At 42.7% G+C, this 14319-nt stretch overlaps 1 protein-coding gene across 2 annotated transcripts; it reads left to right on the plus strand.

The window, feature by feature from the left end:
- The first annotated feature begins 570 nt into the window (after positions 1–570).
- On the plus strand, positions 571–12997 carry LOC111973114 (mitotic checkpoint serine/threonine-protein kinase BUB1-like). 2 transcript variants are annotated; one of them, XM_070446550.1, is made up of 24 exons: positions 571–811; positions 1129–1188; positions 1397–1735; positions 1836–1879; positions 1960–2039; positions 2154–2200; positions 2312–2496; positions 2727–2860; positions 2965–3533; positions 3731–3777; positions 3873–3992; positions 8543–8653; positions 8869–8953; positions 9056–9131; positions 9262–9430; positions 9673–9742; positions 9910–10557; positions 10600–10781; positions 10868–10968; positions 11096–11257; positions 11542–11699; positions 11844–12021; positions 12124–12230; positions 12406–12997. In XM_070446550.1, exons 1-24 carry the CDS (start codon positions 789–791, stop codon positions 12599–12601), a joined length of 3891 nt encoding a protein of 1296 aa, XP_070302651.1. In that variant the 5' UTR covers positions 571–788; the 3' UTR covers positions 12602–12997. The 2 variants fall into 2 exon arrangements, with proteins under 2 accessions (XP_070302651.1, XP_023856122.1); XM_024000354.1 differs by having other exon boundaries at positions 9910–10781.
- The last annotated feature ends 1322 nt before the right edge of the window (positions 12998–14319 follow it).

Consider the following 14319-nt stretch of genomic DNA (forward strand, 5'->3'; position numbering starts at 1 on the left):
TGTTTCAAAGGAGAATTAGGCAGTTCTGATGCCGAAAAATAAAGGAAATTCTTCCCTACTTCACCCATATTTTATTTTTGCAAAACAAGTAGTGTGTAGTTTCAGTAGCTAGATACACAGCAAAACAGTAATTAACCACTGAAAACACTACCAAGATTTGAATGTAGTTCTACAACCACCATGCTACTGCAAAATGGAGTTAAATTAGTAGTGGAACTACATGTGGTTCACTACTCACCAACACTGACCACAATGCTAACCTTATCCCTGATTTTAAATTAAGACCAAAAAGCATATTTTTGTTGTCATTCCTTTTTAAGATATAGCACTTTTTTATTTGCACATTTTGTAACATATTTATAATCGAATTCATCAAACGATTCAAAATGGCAGATTCAGGCATTGGCGAAAGTTTCACGTAGGTGAATATCTTTTTTTTCATCCAGCCAATGAAATCGCGTTTACTCGCTCCAAAGGCGCTGATTGGATGCATTCATTTATGATGCTGATTTTTGACGTATCAGCTAGGCGCGGAATTTGAAATACCCTACCAGCAAAGTCCGTTCTTATTATAGATCAATGGCAAAGACAGTTTCACAGTACTCTGTGACACCAGCCATGCTAGCGACACAGATAGAATAAGCCACCAGTGTCTTTGCTAGCGACGCGAATGCAATACTTGGTATTTAGCTACTGAATTAATGTAACTTAGATTTGCGTGTAATTGCTCATATTTGTGTTGTTGGAATTTGGAGTGGGAACCGCCAGTCTGCTGTTCAGTCCACACCATGAATGTTGGTTCACATTTACAGTAAGTTCGGTAACTTAGCTAGCTAACTGCTTTTATTTTTCCACACCCAGCTAACGTTAATCCTGATTCCTTGCTAGCTAACAGTAGCTAGCCAACTAATGTTAAGTAACTATTTCCTATTTTGCTGCTTGGTGAATAATACAAGATTTGATACTAGAGTTTCTTTGCTGATACAATTTACAGTAATACTTTGTTTTGATTGACATAAACGTATTGTCATCCATGCTAGAAGTTAGCTAGCTACAGTAACAGTTAAGCAGAAGAGGAAGGGGTTCAAACTGCGGTTGAGTTTTTAATCAAATTAATTGGCTTTACAGGAGCTTTGAGGAAAGTTTGAGCAACTATACTGGAGACGACCCCCTAGATCCATGGGACAGGTACTGTAACTTGTGCATGCGTTATATTCCATTATTATCTTCATAGAGGGGGCCACAAACAAAAGTAAACAATAAAGGGTTATGCATCTGTCATTGATGGGATATTTTTGCATGCAAATCTCACCTGGTTTGTGAGTAACAACTTTTTTTTGTGTGTGAATATTTATTGGTGTGTAACTATCTTTACCATACTTTTACATTATTTCAGATTTATTGAATATCTAGAGAAGAGATTACCTGCTGAAGACGCCAAGGGGATGTCTCTTGTGCTAGATCGTCTAGTACAAAGATTTCTACAAGAGGAGCGCTACTCCAATGACATCCGATACGTAAACTACTGCATCAAATGTGCAAGTTATTATGATGAGCCCATCAAACTGTACAGTCACATATACAGTAAGGGTATTGGCACCAGAGCTGCAGTCCTTTATGTGGCGTGGGCTCAACAGTTTGAGCAGCAGGGCCTGCTTCAACAGGCTGACGCCGTCTACCAGAGAGCCATGGAAAACCAAGCTGAGCCAGTTGACACTGTCCTTCAGCAATACAGGTTAGTTTGAATTACATGTCAAAATTAAGGACTCAATTGACTGAAAGTTTTAGCCTTTCCATGTTGTGTTTATTGTTGATACATCTAAATGTATTCACAGGAGGTTCCAAACCAGCACTTCTAGAGGTGGGACAGGGGCATCAGGTGAGACTGTTTTCTTCCTTGTGGACTGGTTCTTTGACTAACGTATCCACAATCTAACCTGAATTTGTTTATGAAAACAGAAGGTGTACGGAATCCTCTTCAGACTTCTCACTTGGTAAATCAGCTGCAATCCCACAGAGAGCCTGGCCCACAGTACAAGGTGAGTTACCACATTTTTTTTGTCTTCAAAATGTTTATAAATGGCTTCAGAATCATTTCTCATGTTTGTTCGTAGAAAGTGATCAACAGAGAAATATAAATGTTTCTGCCACAGGACCCCGAAGGTCTGTCCCAACTCCCTGCAGACAGAACAGTTCGCATGTAAGTCTTTATAACGTAATAACAAAACGTTTTAGTGTGCGTGTGTGTATATATTTTTTGTTTGTTGAAAAGTTACATTGTATTCCCTCTAATGAAACGACTCTCCCGCAGAATCTCCCGGTCTGAAAATGTGGTGGTAAATAAACCCAATCAAGGCCCGGCTGTAAACTTGCAAACAGTGTCGATGTACCATACTGAAGACCTCATCTGCGAAGGGTCTGAACTTTGCTTCGAGGAGGTCCGAGCCAGACGATACTTTGTGAGATGCAAGCAAGTGGAGAAGCAGAGAGAGTTTGGTAGGATCATATGACTTTCTAACGCAGCGCTGTTGCATCCCACTCCTCTAACAGTAGAAATGCAAGGCTGTATTTTATCGTGGAGTCAGACATCAATATGAACTGGCCACATGACATCCTTTACAGACACCCGTTATCTAAATCAAATGCACCAACAGCTGAGTGTGTGCCTCACTACCACAGTGCCAACTGTGAGCTTTGACCAATGTTTGTTTGTGTTATATTACCAGAGGAACGTCAGAGGTTGGCTAGAGAGCAGGAGGAGGAAGTGATAAGGATGAACCAACTGCTGGAGGAGCTGGAGAGTAACCTCGGTGTGAGCTCTACAGTCCAGGGAAGCTCAGCCATTGCTCCACAAGTGCAGGTAAGAGAATCCACATGGCTCCTTAACTTCAATTTCTATTGTCGTGGTTCCCATAGAATTTGTATGACCCTTTTTTAAAATGTGGCATGCACTTCTGTTTTCAGGCATCCTGCACACCTGCAACAGGACTGAATCCTGGGTTCCTACAACAGTCCTTTAGGCACCCTCCACTCTCAAACAACCTCGGAATCAAACCCACTCCAGGCTTGAGACTGAACAGTGGACAGGACCCCAGAAAAGGCACGGTGAAGGAACCTGCGGCCCACACTCAGCGCGTCCATCTCAGGGTTCCCATCACAGACACCCTGCTCTCACAGATGTCCTCTCCCCCATCTGGACAGGTGGAAGAGGAAAACACCTCCCATAGCTGCTCCTTTCACCTGCCAAAAGCACCAATGGGTCACTTGCGTCAATGTACAGAAGCACCAAAACCATCTGCAGTTGCTCCCCAGGCATATTCTCTACAGGCCTCTCTGGTTCAACTCCAACCAAGACAAAACCCTAAGCCTATTAGATTGTCATTTGGATCGGCCCCAAAGAAGCCAGCAGCCTATGAATCTGAGTTGCAGCACGGGGCAGATCCTCTCCAGGATGTTCGCTCCCAGTCCCAACTCGGTGGCTTAGTGAACTACCTCAGCAGCAGCTTCCAGCAGTACAATGGCAGAGATTCCCAGTAAGTGATAATGAGTCATCATGTCTAAAGATTAGTCCGAGTTTCAGATGTCATTATTCACAACCAGAATTTATTATGTGTCTCTAGCCTATTTAGCTCTGGCAGGGCGAGACACCTCAGAGATGTAGATAATGAATTTGTTTTAAATTATTTAGCCTTTTATCGTCTAAGCTAATCATTTCCCTTTGTTTTTCCAGTGAGGTGTCTGTCAGTGAAGGTACTGAGTCGGAGGTGAAATTAGATGGTAAGTAAAATATCATAATCTGGGCTCTTTATTCGCCTAATTAGTTTCCGTATGTGAATTAAAAGGTTTAATTACACCGTCCCTCTCTCTCTCAGTATCACAGGGAGGGACTGGGAACCTGTCCCATATCACTCCTAACACTTCTCTGGGACTGGTGCAAGCCACCCCGTCCAGGGTTCTCCCATCCCCAACAGTCAACACACGGGAGGCACTTGGTGAGTGGGGTACTCAACTCTTTTCATTTACTGAAATGAAGGCATTTCTTCATACATGTATTGGTCAATCAATCATAGTGTGTTGTGTTCAGATATTGGTGATTTAAATTCAAAGGCAGAAAATTGGTGCTCAAATCAATCACTTCCGTTGTGCTATCTGCTACACTCAATCCCTTTTTTGGTGGAGATATTCAAATGTATTACCACCATACATGTGTATGGTAAAGGCAGTACAACCAATTGAGATTTAGCATAGAGAGATCCTATTAAATTACTAGAGGGGCTATGTCATGAACCTGAATAAAAGTTCCAGAATGGGGTGAAAATGGCAGCCATATTGGTCAGGGAGGAATGAATGGCAGTACGGTGATAATCCTGATTTTTCTTATGCAGGAAAATAAAAGTAAGGCATGTGATGCAGTGCATTTGGAAAGTATTTAGACCTCTTCCATTTTTCCACATTTTGTTACTTTACAGCCTTAATCTAAAATGGATGAAATAATTTCTTCCCCTCGTCAATCTACGCACAATACCCCATAATGACAAAGTGAAAACAGGTTTTTAGAAATTTTAGCAAATGTATTACAAATTAAAAACAGAAGTACCTTATTTACATAAGTACTCAGACACTTTGTTATGAGACTTGAAATTGAGCTCAAGTGCATCCTGTTTCCATTGATCATTCTTGAGATGTTTCTACAACTTGGTTGGAGTCCACCTGTGGTAAATTCAATTGATTGGACATGATTTGGAAAGGCACACACCTGTCTATGTAAGGTCCCACAGTTGACCGTGCATGTCAGAGCAAAAACCAAGCCATGAGGTTGAAGGAATTGTCTGTAGCGCTCCAAGACAGGATTGTCGAGGCACAGATCTGGGGAAGAGTACCAAAAACATTCTGCAGCATTGAAGGTCCCCAAAAATGCATGGCTCTCGACCTTCGCCTCTCCCGAGTCCGTACGGGAGTTGCAGCGATGAGACAAGACTGTAACTACTACCAATTGGATACCACAAAATTGGGGGGAACCACCAATACTCTTCCCAGAAGCTGGTCGCCCGGGCCAAACTGAGCAAACGGGAGAGAAGGGCGTTGATCTGTTGAGGTGACTAAGAACCTGATGGTCACTCTGAAAGAGCTTCCAGAGTTCTTCTGTGGAGATGGGAGACATTCCAGAAGGACAACCATTCTACTGCAGCACTCCACCAATCAGGCTTTTATGGTAGAGTGCCAGACAGAAGCCACTCCTCCATAAAAGGCACATGACAGCCTGCTTGGAGTATGCCAAAAGGACCTAAAGGACTCTGACCATGAGAGACAAGATGTTCTGGTCTGATGAAACTAAGAGTGAACTCTTTTGGCCTGAATGCAAAGCATCATGTCTGGGGGAAACCTGGCACCATCCCTATGGGTGAAGCATAGTGGTGGCAGCAACATGCTGTGGGGATGTTTTTCAGCGGCAGGGACTGGGAGACTACTGAGGATCTAGGGAAGGATGAACGGAGCCAAAGTCAAAGAGATTCTTTCTATTTTTTGTGTGTATTTTTCACCCCTTTTTTCTCCCCAATTTTGTGGTATCCAATTGGTAGTAGTTACAGTCTTGTCTCATCGCTGCAACTCCCGTACGGACTCGGGAGAGGCGAAGGTCGAGAGCCATGCCTCCTCCGAACCCAACCTAGCCGCACTGCTTCTTGACACAATGCCATCCAACCCGAAGCCAGCCGCACCAATGTGTCGGAGTAAACACCGTACACCTGGTGACCATGTCAGCGTGCACTGCGCCCGACTCGCCACATGAGTCGCTAGTGCGCGATGAGACAAGGATATCCCTGACGGCCAAGCCTCCCCTAACCTGGACGACGCTGGCCAATTAACACCCCAGCCTGAACGCTCTGGAGCAGGTTAAGGTTCACCTTCCAACAGGACAACGACCCTAAGCACACAGCCAAGACAACACAGGAGTGGCTTGGAGACAAGTCTCTGAATGTCCTTGAGTGGCCCTGCCAGAGCCCGGATTGAACCCGATCGAACATGTCTGGAGTAGAGGTCGACCGATTATGATTTTTCAATACCGTACCGATTATTGGAGGATAAAAAAAGCCGATGCCGATATATAATTTTTTTATTTTTTTATTTTTTTAATAAATATATATATATCATACACACACATACCACACACACACACATTTTTGTAATAATGACAATTGCAAACAATCTGAATGAACAATGAACACTTTTATTTTAACTTAATATAATACGTAAATACACACACGCACACAGCTCTGAAGTGACAATGATACTGAAGAGTCTGCTTAGGAGACAAATACTCTCAACTGTTTGAATAAAATAGAGTTTAAGTTACCTGTGATGAATGTTGAAAACAAAATTTAATTTCTATATGCAGGAAATCCTATTTTAATAATGGGCATGGTAAGAATTGACAACCAAAGTGCGAGTCATAATTCCATGACACCTTTTAGCAAATCTGAAAAGCGGTTCCTTCATTTATTCCATAGGATATTTTTAGATTTACACTTAAAATAAGGTCTGTGTTTCGTGTAGGCTTACATCACCGTGCCAATTTTATAACTGTGTAGATATCGCATAGGACAAGGTAACTCTGATCAATATTGGCTAAATATAAGCGAAGATACATTTTTTTGTAGAGTGGATTTATGAAAATATGTTGACAAACGTTACCTTATCCTAGTGAGATTTACACGGGTATCAAAACGTCGAGGCGGTTTAAGCCTGCACGAAACAYAGACCTTATTTGAAGTAGATCAAGACATTCTCTATGGAAGACATGAACGGTAAAATAACGAAGGAACCCCTTTCAAATTCAGCCGCAAGTTATTACAGGAATTATAACGCGTTGACTATTTCTCTCTAAACCATATACCTTTGACTAATCCGGAAACTATCACCTCAAACAAAACGTTTATTCCGTTCTGTATTTTATCTAACGGGTGGCATCCATGAGTCTAAATATTCCTGTTACATTGCACAACCTTCAATGTTGTCATAATTACGTAAAATTCTGGCAAATTAGTTCACAAAGAGCCAGGCGGCCCAAACTGTTGCATATACCCTGACTCTGCGTGCAATGAACGCAAGAGAAATGACCCAATTTCACCTGGTTAATATTGCCTGCTAACCTGGATTTCTTTTAGCTAAATATGCAGGTTTAAAAAATATATACTTGTGTATTGATTTTAAGAAAGGCATTGATGTTTATGGTTAAGTACACATTGGAGCAATGACAGTCATTGATTGATTGTTTTTTATAAGATAAGTTTAATGCTAGCTAGCAACTTACCTTAGCTTGCTGCATTCGCTAACAGGCAGGCTCCTCGTGGAGTGCAATGTAATCAGGTGTTAGAGCATTGGACTAGTTAACTGTAAGGTTGCAAGATTGGATCCCCCGAGCCGACAAGGTTAAAATTCTGAGGCAGAACGTTCCTAGGCCGCCATTGAAAATAAGAATGTGTTCTTAACTGACTTGCCTAGTTAAATAAAGATTAAATAAAGGTGTAAAAAAAAAAATATATATATATATATTCGGCAAATCGGCCATTCCGATTAATCGGTCGACCTCTAGTCTGGAGAGACCTGAAAGTAGCTGTGCAGCGACGCTCCCCATCCAACCTGACAGAGCTTGACAGGATCTACATTGAAGAATGGGAGAATCTCCCCATATGAAGGTGTGCCAAACTTGTAGCGTCATACCCAAGAAGACTCGAGGCTGTAATCGCTACCAAAGGTGCTTTTACAAAGTACTGTGTAAAGGGTCTGAATACTTATGCAAATGTACAATTTCAGTATTTTATTACATTTCTAAAAACCAGTTTTTGCTTTGTCAGTATGGGCTATTGTGTGTAGATTGAGGGGAAAATAACTTTAATCAATTTTAGGATAAGGCTGTAACGTCACAAAATGTGGAAAAAGTCAAGGGGTCTGAATACTTTCCGAATGCACTATATATCAGAAATTGTGTAATGGAATTGTCAACCTAAAATATTGTCATATAATTACACATAGTGTATACAGGTTTTATACACATTTTCTATATAAATAGCCTCTAAAATATATATGGAAACAGACCATAAATATTTCAGATTTTGTTTTCTTGGAAAGCTGTGAGTGCTATTATATGATAGAATATCAGTAGTCGTTGCATTTACAACATGTCTAATCCTATCGTCAACTGATTTCAGCCAGTATATGGATAATGGCTGTGGATTGACTATATACTATATACTGTTTGAATGGAATGTTGGCAGTTAATTAGAAAAATTGATGGAATTATTCCTGTAAAACTAGCTGGCTAGCTACAGTAGCTAACAAACATGCAGTGCAGATAAATTATTCAAATTTATTATTTTACACGATCTTATCACAGCACTGGCAAACCATGGTTTACTAATTCCCTGACCAAAATGGCTGACCTTTATCATCCCATCCATAAGAAGGTTCATGTCCATTCTAGAATTCTAATTCCTAATTATATGGTCCTTTTTAGTATCTCACCTCTCTTTACCTTCCCCTCCAGATGCGATCATGGACATGTTCCAGGCTCCAACCCTCATGCAGGAGGAACAGTTCCCCAGCATGTCAATGCATCAGGCTGAGAAGAGCTTTGATGCTGTCTACCACAGAAGGGGTAATTCAATTCCGCCTTCGATTGTAACTTCTCAACTTTTTGTTTGTCTGTAGGTCAAATCAGAAGTGTATTTACAATTGCAAAACACTTCACAGTAAAATGAGAGGTAAAAGAAAACAACAATCAATAAAAGATGCATAATGGCAGGTCACCCTTTTTGATTTTACATTGTGGTTAAATGTCTTTTTTTCTCTTTTTTAAATTATTATTTAAAGGAAGCACCTCTTTGTTCAGCAAGCCCCCCAATGCAGTGCCTTTCGCAATCTTTCAGGATGAGAACGAAAACAAGGAGAACTGCAGGTGAAACATTCTTCTCCTGCATCCCATTTTCTTTGCTATCTCTTTAATTCTCAAAGTAAATTTATGAACACTGCTTTATGGTGCTTTTCCTGCTCCATTTAGTGCTACTATGGTGGACAAGGCTAAGCCACCAAGGGCCCTAGCAGAAATCGCTGTATCTAAAAGAGAGAAACAAGATGTAAGTGCAAAATTACATGGTGATGTACTCATCTTCATTTAGCAAGGACTCAATGAAAGAATATGGTTGGGTTATGTTAAGTTGTGTACACAATGCAAACCTTTATCGTTTCATGTGTGTGTTTGCTCAGGAATCTCCTTCGGAATTGATACCAGATGAGAGCACTATGTGGGGAGCACGCTACAACTCCCTGGCCACCTGCCCCAACAGCACCAGAGACTTTTCCCTGTCGGCCCACCTGGTCTCCACGCCCTTCCAAAACAAAGCTCCTTCCTCCTGGAACTTTGAGCAGGACCAAGGTAGCCCTCTATCTGAGCTCATGCATAGGATGCATGCATCCCAATTGCCACCATAGGGCTCTGGTCAAAAGTAATGCACTACATAGGGAATAGGGTGCCATTTGGGATGCAACCATGAGCTGTTCAGAAATCAAATGCCCTCACCTGGTAAAAGGTGTCTGTAGTTCAGAACAACAATGTGGTCTAAAGCAAGTACTTGACCTTTTTTGTCTGACTTTTTTTATTTTTTCTCCTCCCTCTAGAAAATGATCACCCCAGAGGCTTTAGTGGTCCAGAAGAGGGCCCTTTCCTGCGACAGCCCACTAAACTCAGGTACTTACTGGTAACCTGTTATTGTAGACTACCAGTAACTGCAGTGTACTGTACATTTTCACTCGAATGCTCGTTGGTCAATGTTTTTGAAGTGTAGTCAAGTGTTTGGGTCAAACGCATGTAGTTGCCTCCATGGTGGAGATAATGAGTTTGTTTCCCTCCCTCAGCCCTATCATAGAGCAGAGCCCACCTGATGGGATATCTGAGACCGGCGCTGAGTGCTCTATGAGGGCGCAGGGCTTTGCTGAGCAGGGCACCATCGTGGGTGAAGGGCTAGCCCTGGCCCAGCGAAGCCTGGCTGCCTGCTCCATGACTGAGGTGCAGCATCATGCCCCGGCCGCACTGTCCTTCAGAGACCAGACTGCCCCCCTGGCTCATACTGAGGGGGCAGGGGCCAAAAGCCCTCCTCCCAAGGCCTCTAAACCAGACTGGGATGTCTATGTGAGCCCAGAGCAGTCTTTAAAGCCAGCCTGTCCTCTCTCACAGCGTGCACCTGTGGAAGAGGCATCCCTTTCAAAGAGCCAGATTGATGCCTTCAAATCCAACTTTGATGTTTCAACTAGTCCAGAGAAAGCCCCAACACCTGCTTTCGATATCCCAATGAGCCCAGAGTGTGCACCCAAGCCAGACTGGTTAGTGGTAAAAAGCCCAGAGGTTGGGGTTGAACTCGACCTGGACTTGGATGCCTTCATGAGTCCCTGTCAGGGTCAGAGAACAGATGGCTTCCCTCTGAAGACCATGGACATCCCTATGAGTCCAGAACCATCAAAGTTTGGCTTGGATGTTACCATGAGTCCAGTCCATTCGTCATCAAAGTTCAGAATGGATATTCCTATGAGTCCAGCTCCAGAGGTGAGGTACGGCATGGATATTCCTATGAGCCCAGACCAAGGGTCAGAGCTGTTCTCTGACCCCTGGGATGATGAGCTGATCTCCTCCCTGCTCTCCAAACTGCCCATGCCACTCACCTCCCAGCCAAACTTCATCACCTGGCAGTGCAAAGTCCCCAGCATCGCACCCAAGATGACCATCAAGATGGGTAAGAAAGTCTTGGTGTGTTTACTGGCAGTGACTTAAAAAGAATTCACCCTATTTTTAAAAAGTCGCTTTGATGGTCATCCACAGGTGAAGGCTCCTTACGGGTTGACTGCGTCCTCGGACAGGGTGCCTTTGCCACGGTCTACCAGGCAACTGACCTGACAACCTCAGAGAAGATGATTTTAAAGGTAGGAATGATAACATGACGGCTTTATAGTGGCACAATTAGTAGTGGCACTTTATCCTCACAATTCGTACACTCCTATTGAATGCTTGATTGTCAATTATTGTATGTATCTTGATCTGTACATGTAGGTGCAGAAACCAGCCAATCCATGGGAGTTTTACATCAACACTCAGCTGAATGCCCGGCTGCAGCCCAGCGTGCGCCACCTCTTCAGCAACATCCACTCTGCCCACTTCTTTCAGAATGGCAGCGTGCTATTGGGCGAGCTCCACAACTGTGGCACCCTATTGGTGGGTAGTAACCGCTCTTCATCACCCACCATATTTTCTCAAACAATTGAACGTCAGGGCTACGTCTGTGTGCACTTGTTCACTTCCCTTCACTGATTTGAAAGGAAATGACTGGTATTAAAAATATGATGGAAACTCCCTGTAGCCCATGTCTCTACCAATCCAATGCTTTTAGATATGTGGGAAGTAATGAACAAGTTTACACGAAAGGAGATTGGGATGCACCCAAAGACGCCACACCGGAGCACTAAATGGAGTTAAACATGTTTATTACTCCCCTCCAGAACGCTGTGAACCTGTACAAAAACCTGACTGACAAGGTGATGCCCCAGCCTCTGGTGATTTACTTCACTGTCTGCATGCTGCACATGGTGGAACAGCTGCACAGCATCCACATCGTTCACGCTGACATCAAACCAGACAACTTCCTGCTGGGAGATAGGTAGGGATGGCTCCTTACTGGTGGTTATGTCTCTCGGATGTGTTTTTGTTTTCCCTGTAGTCATTTCTAGTAACGGGTGGATGCAGTACTCTACCAGGGATTACCAGTGGCTCTTCACTGTGCTAATTGTCTGTTGTGTTTTAGGTTCCTGGAGAACAAGTCCTTTGACCCAGATAACCTGGATCATGGCCTTGCCCTGATTGACCTGGGTCAGAGCATTGACATGACTCTGTTCCCAGAGGGCACTTCGTTCACTGCCAAGTGTATGACCTCTGGCTTCCAGTGTACAGAGATGAAGAGTGGGAGACCATGGAACTACCAGGTAAAGTGTGTCTGTCTGTGTCAAGTGCGTGTCCTGTAGTGATATGGGTGGATGTCCGATACGACCGGTTGAGAATATTAACTACGTTTCTTTGTGTTTTAGACCGACTACTTTGGAATAGCTGGAACGGTGTACTGCATGATTTTTGGAACATACATGCAAGTAACACAGGAGGGTGGTGTGTGGAAGACAAATGCAGTATTTAGAAGGTAACCCTTGAGTAGGAGTGCTAATGGCTTTTATGGTTTCACTACTTTTTGTTGTTCCAAGTAATTGCTTGAATATTTTTGTTTGGGTTTTGAAAACATCTCCCCCTTTTGACCCAAAATATTTCTAGCATAGTTCAAATTCACACTACTTTCTCCTTCCCTCTCTCTTCTCCAGAAATCCCCACAGTGATCTGTGGACAGAGTTCTTCCACACTCTGCTGAATGTGCCTGACTGCAACTCCCTGCCATGCCTGCGGAGCCTGCGCAGTAGACTGAGCACCGTGCTCCAACAGAACTACAGCAACAAGCTGCCGTCGCTGAAGACCCGCCTGGTCATCCAGCTGTTAGAAAGCCGGTCGGCACGGAGATAGAACTCCCTGAGAACCTTGATACTCCTGGGTGCTGTTCAGTAGGTATAGAATGAAAGAAAGTGGTCTGAAACTGAGTGGAACAAGGAGATGCTGTGTGAACTTGTCCACTAAGAGACACTTGTTTTTGTGTTTCGTAACAAAACGTTGTCAACACGAGCCTAATGTACACAACCATGGATGATGGGTATTACTGCCATGTCTCGTCTCTACTCCATTTGTAAATACAAAAGATTTACCTTGAATTGGGTCTTGAATTGGCTACCTTGAATAACCTTTTTATGCATTTTTTATATATTTTTGTCCATTTTGTAAATGACATAAATAGGGAGATTGATGTTGGAGATGTTATGGTGTATTTTCATTTGTAAATAATTAAAAACCTTTTCAGTCTGCCAAGTGTAGTCATGGTCATGGACTCTGGCTTTCAGTTGGGTCCGCATTTCTGATGCTTCCGGGTGAGCACGTGCAGTCGGACTACATTGGGATTAAAACATTTGTATTGTCCTGTAGATTATTTGGATATGGTTGTCTTTCTGCTTTATGAGTTGGCCTACCTATTGTATTACATTGAAACAGCCACAGGAGGTTGGTGACACCTTAATTGGGGAGAACAGGCTCGTGGTAATGACTAGAGCAGAATCAGTGGAATGGTATCAAATACCCCAAACACATGTTTGATGCCATTCCATTAGCTCAGTTCCAGCCATTATTATGAACCGTCATCCCCACAGCAGCATCCACTGGATTACACTATAGTTTACTACAGAGTCTGTAAAATATATATTGATAATGGAAAAAAGTGGAGGGCGCTCAACCAACGTGACCCAAGTGCAATCAAAAAAACATGATCAACATTGAAAACGCGAGCGCCAGCTACGAGCGAGCATTTCGTCTTTTAATTAACTTTTGATTACCCATTTGTCTGCCTGCAAGTCGTCCTCCTAAAAGGTAGGCTATATCCTATATGCACTATTTAGCGCAAGATAAAGTGCATGTGTCCGCTTTTATCATTCTTCCTTCAAATTCCGTAGCCATACGTGTGAGATCAGGTGCGCCTGTGGTCTCAATTACAGAGTAGGCTAGAACGGGACAGTTATATTTTCAAGGAAATGTTCTTCCCAAATATGATTAGGCTGTAGCTTACTACGTTTCCTATAAATACATAATGATCACCTATATTTCTCCGTCTTAAAATCTTCCCACCTCTAAAAGGTAGGCTATAAAAATAGCTCAAAAGGAAGTGCGTGTCTCTCCAACTCTGCTCTCGTCAAACTACATCTAGTATATTGGCAAATATAGCCCAGTAATACCCATGGTCTAATATAATGGGCCACGTGAGAATCTGGTCATTTAACCTATTTAAGTTATTGTTGCGCATTTTAATATTGCTTATAGGGCGCACAATTGCTGGGACCATGGCTAGAAAGTGAGCTGCGTCACATACGCTTATAATAACATTGCGGAACAGTGGTTGGCTTTGGGACCCGTTTTTGCGATTGCGGATGTCGTATGAAAAGATGCGGTGTAATGAAGAAATCTGTCCAGCACAGACCTCTAAATCTAATTTTAATGCAGGATGATGTCACTAGGCGTCGCGCTTGTTCATAAAGCTAAGCAACGTGCTATAGATTTATTGTGTAATTTTAAATCCGGTATTTGATATCTAGCTAAATACTAATACAGCATATGTGTGTGTGTGTGTACAGTAAACCGAGTAT

Source organism: Salvelinus sp. IW2-2015, linkage group LG14 (assembly GCF_002910315.2).
Source record: "Salvelinus sp. IW2-2015 linkage group LG14, ASM291031v2, whole genome shotgun sequence".
Lineage (NCBI taxonomy): Eukaryota > Metazoa > Chordata > Actinopteri > Salmoniformes > Salmonidae > Salvelinus > Salvelinus sp. IW2-2015.

What these genes read in the sequence shown, in the direction of transcription:
- LOC111973114 (XM_024000354.1), top strand. Translation starts at nt 789, where the DNA reads ATGAATGTTGGTTCACATTTACA. An exon ending in AGGTGGGACAGGGGCATCAG is followed by an intron (nt 1,880 to 1,959) that starts GTGAGACTGTTT and finishes TTATGAAAACAG; the next exon opens with AAGGTGTACGGAATCCTCTT. An exon ending in CAGAGAAGATGATTTTAAAG is followed by an intron (nt 10,969 to 11,095) that starts GTAGGAATGATA and finishes CTGTACATGTAG; the next exon opens with GTGCAGAAACCAGCCAATCC.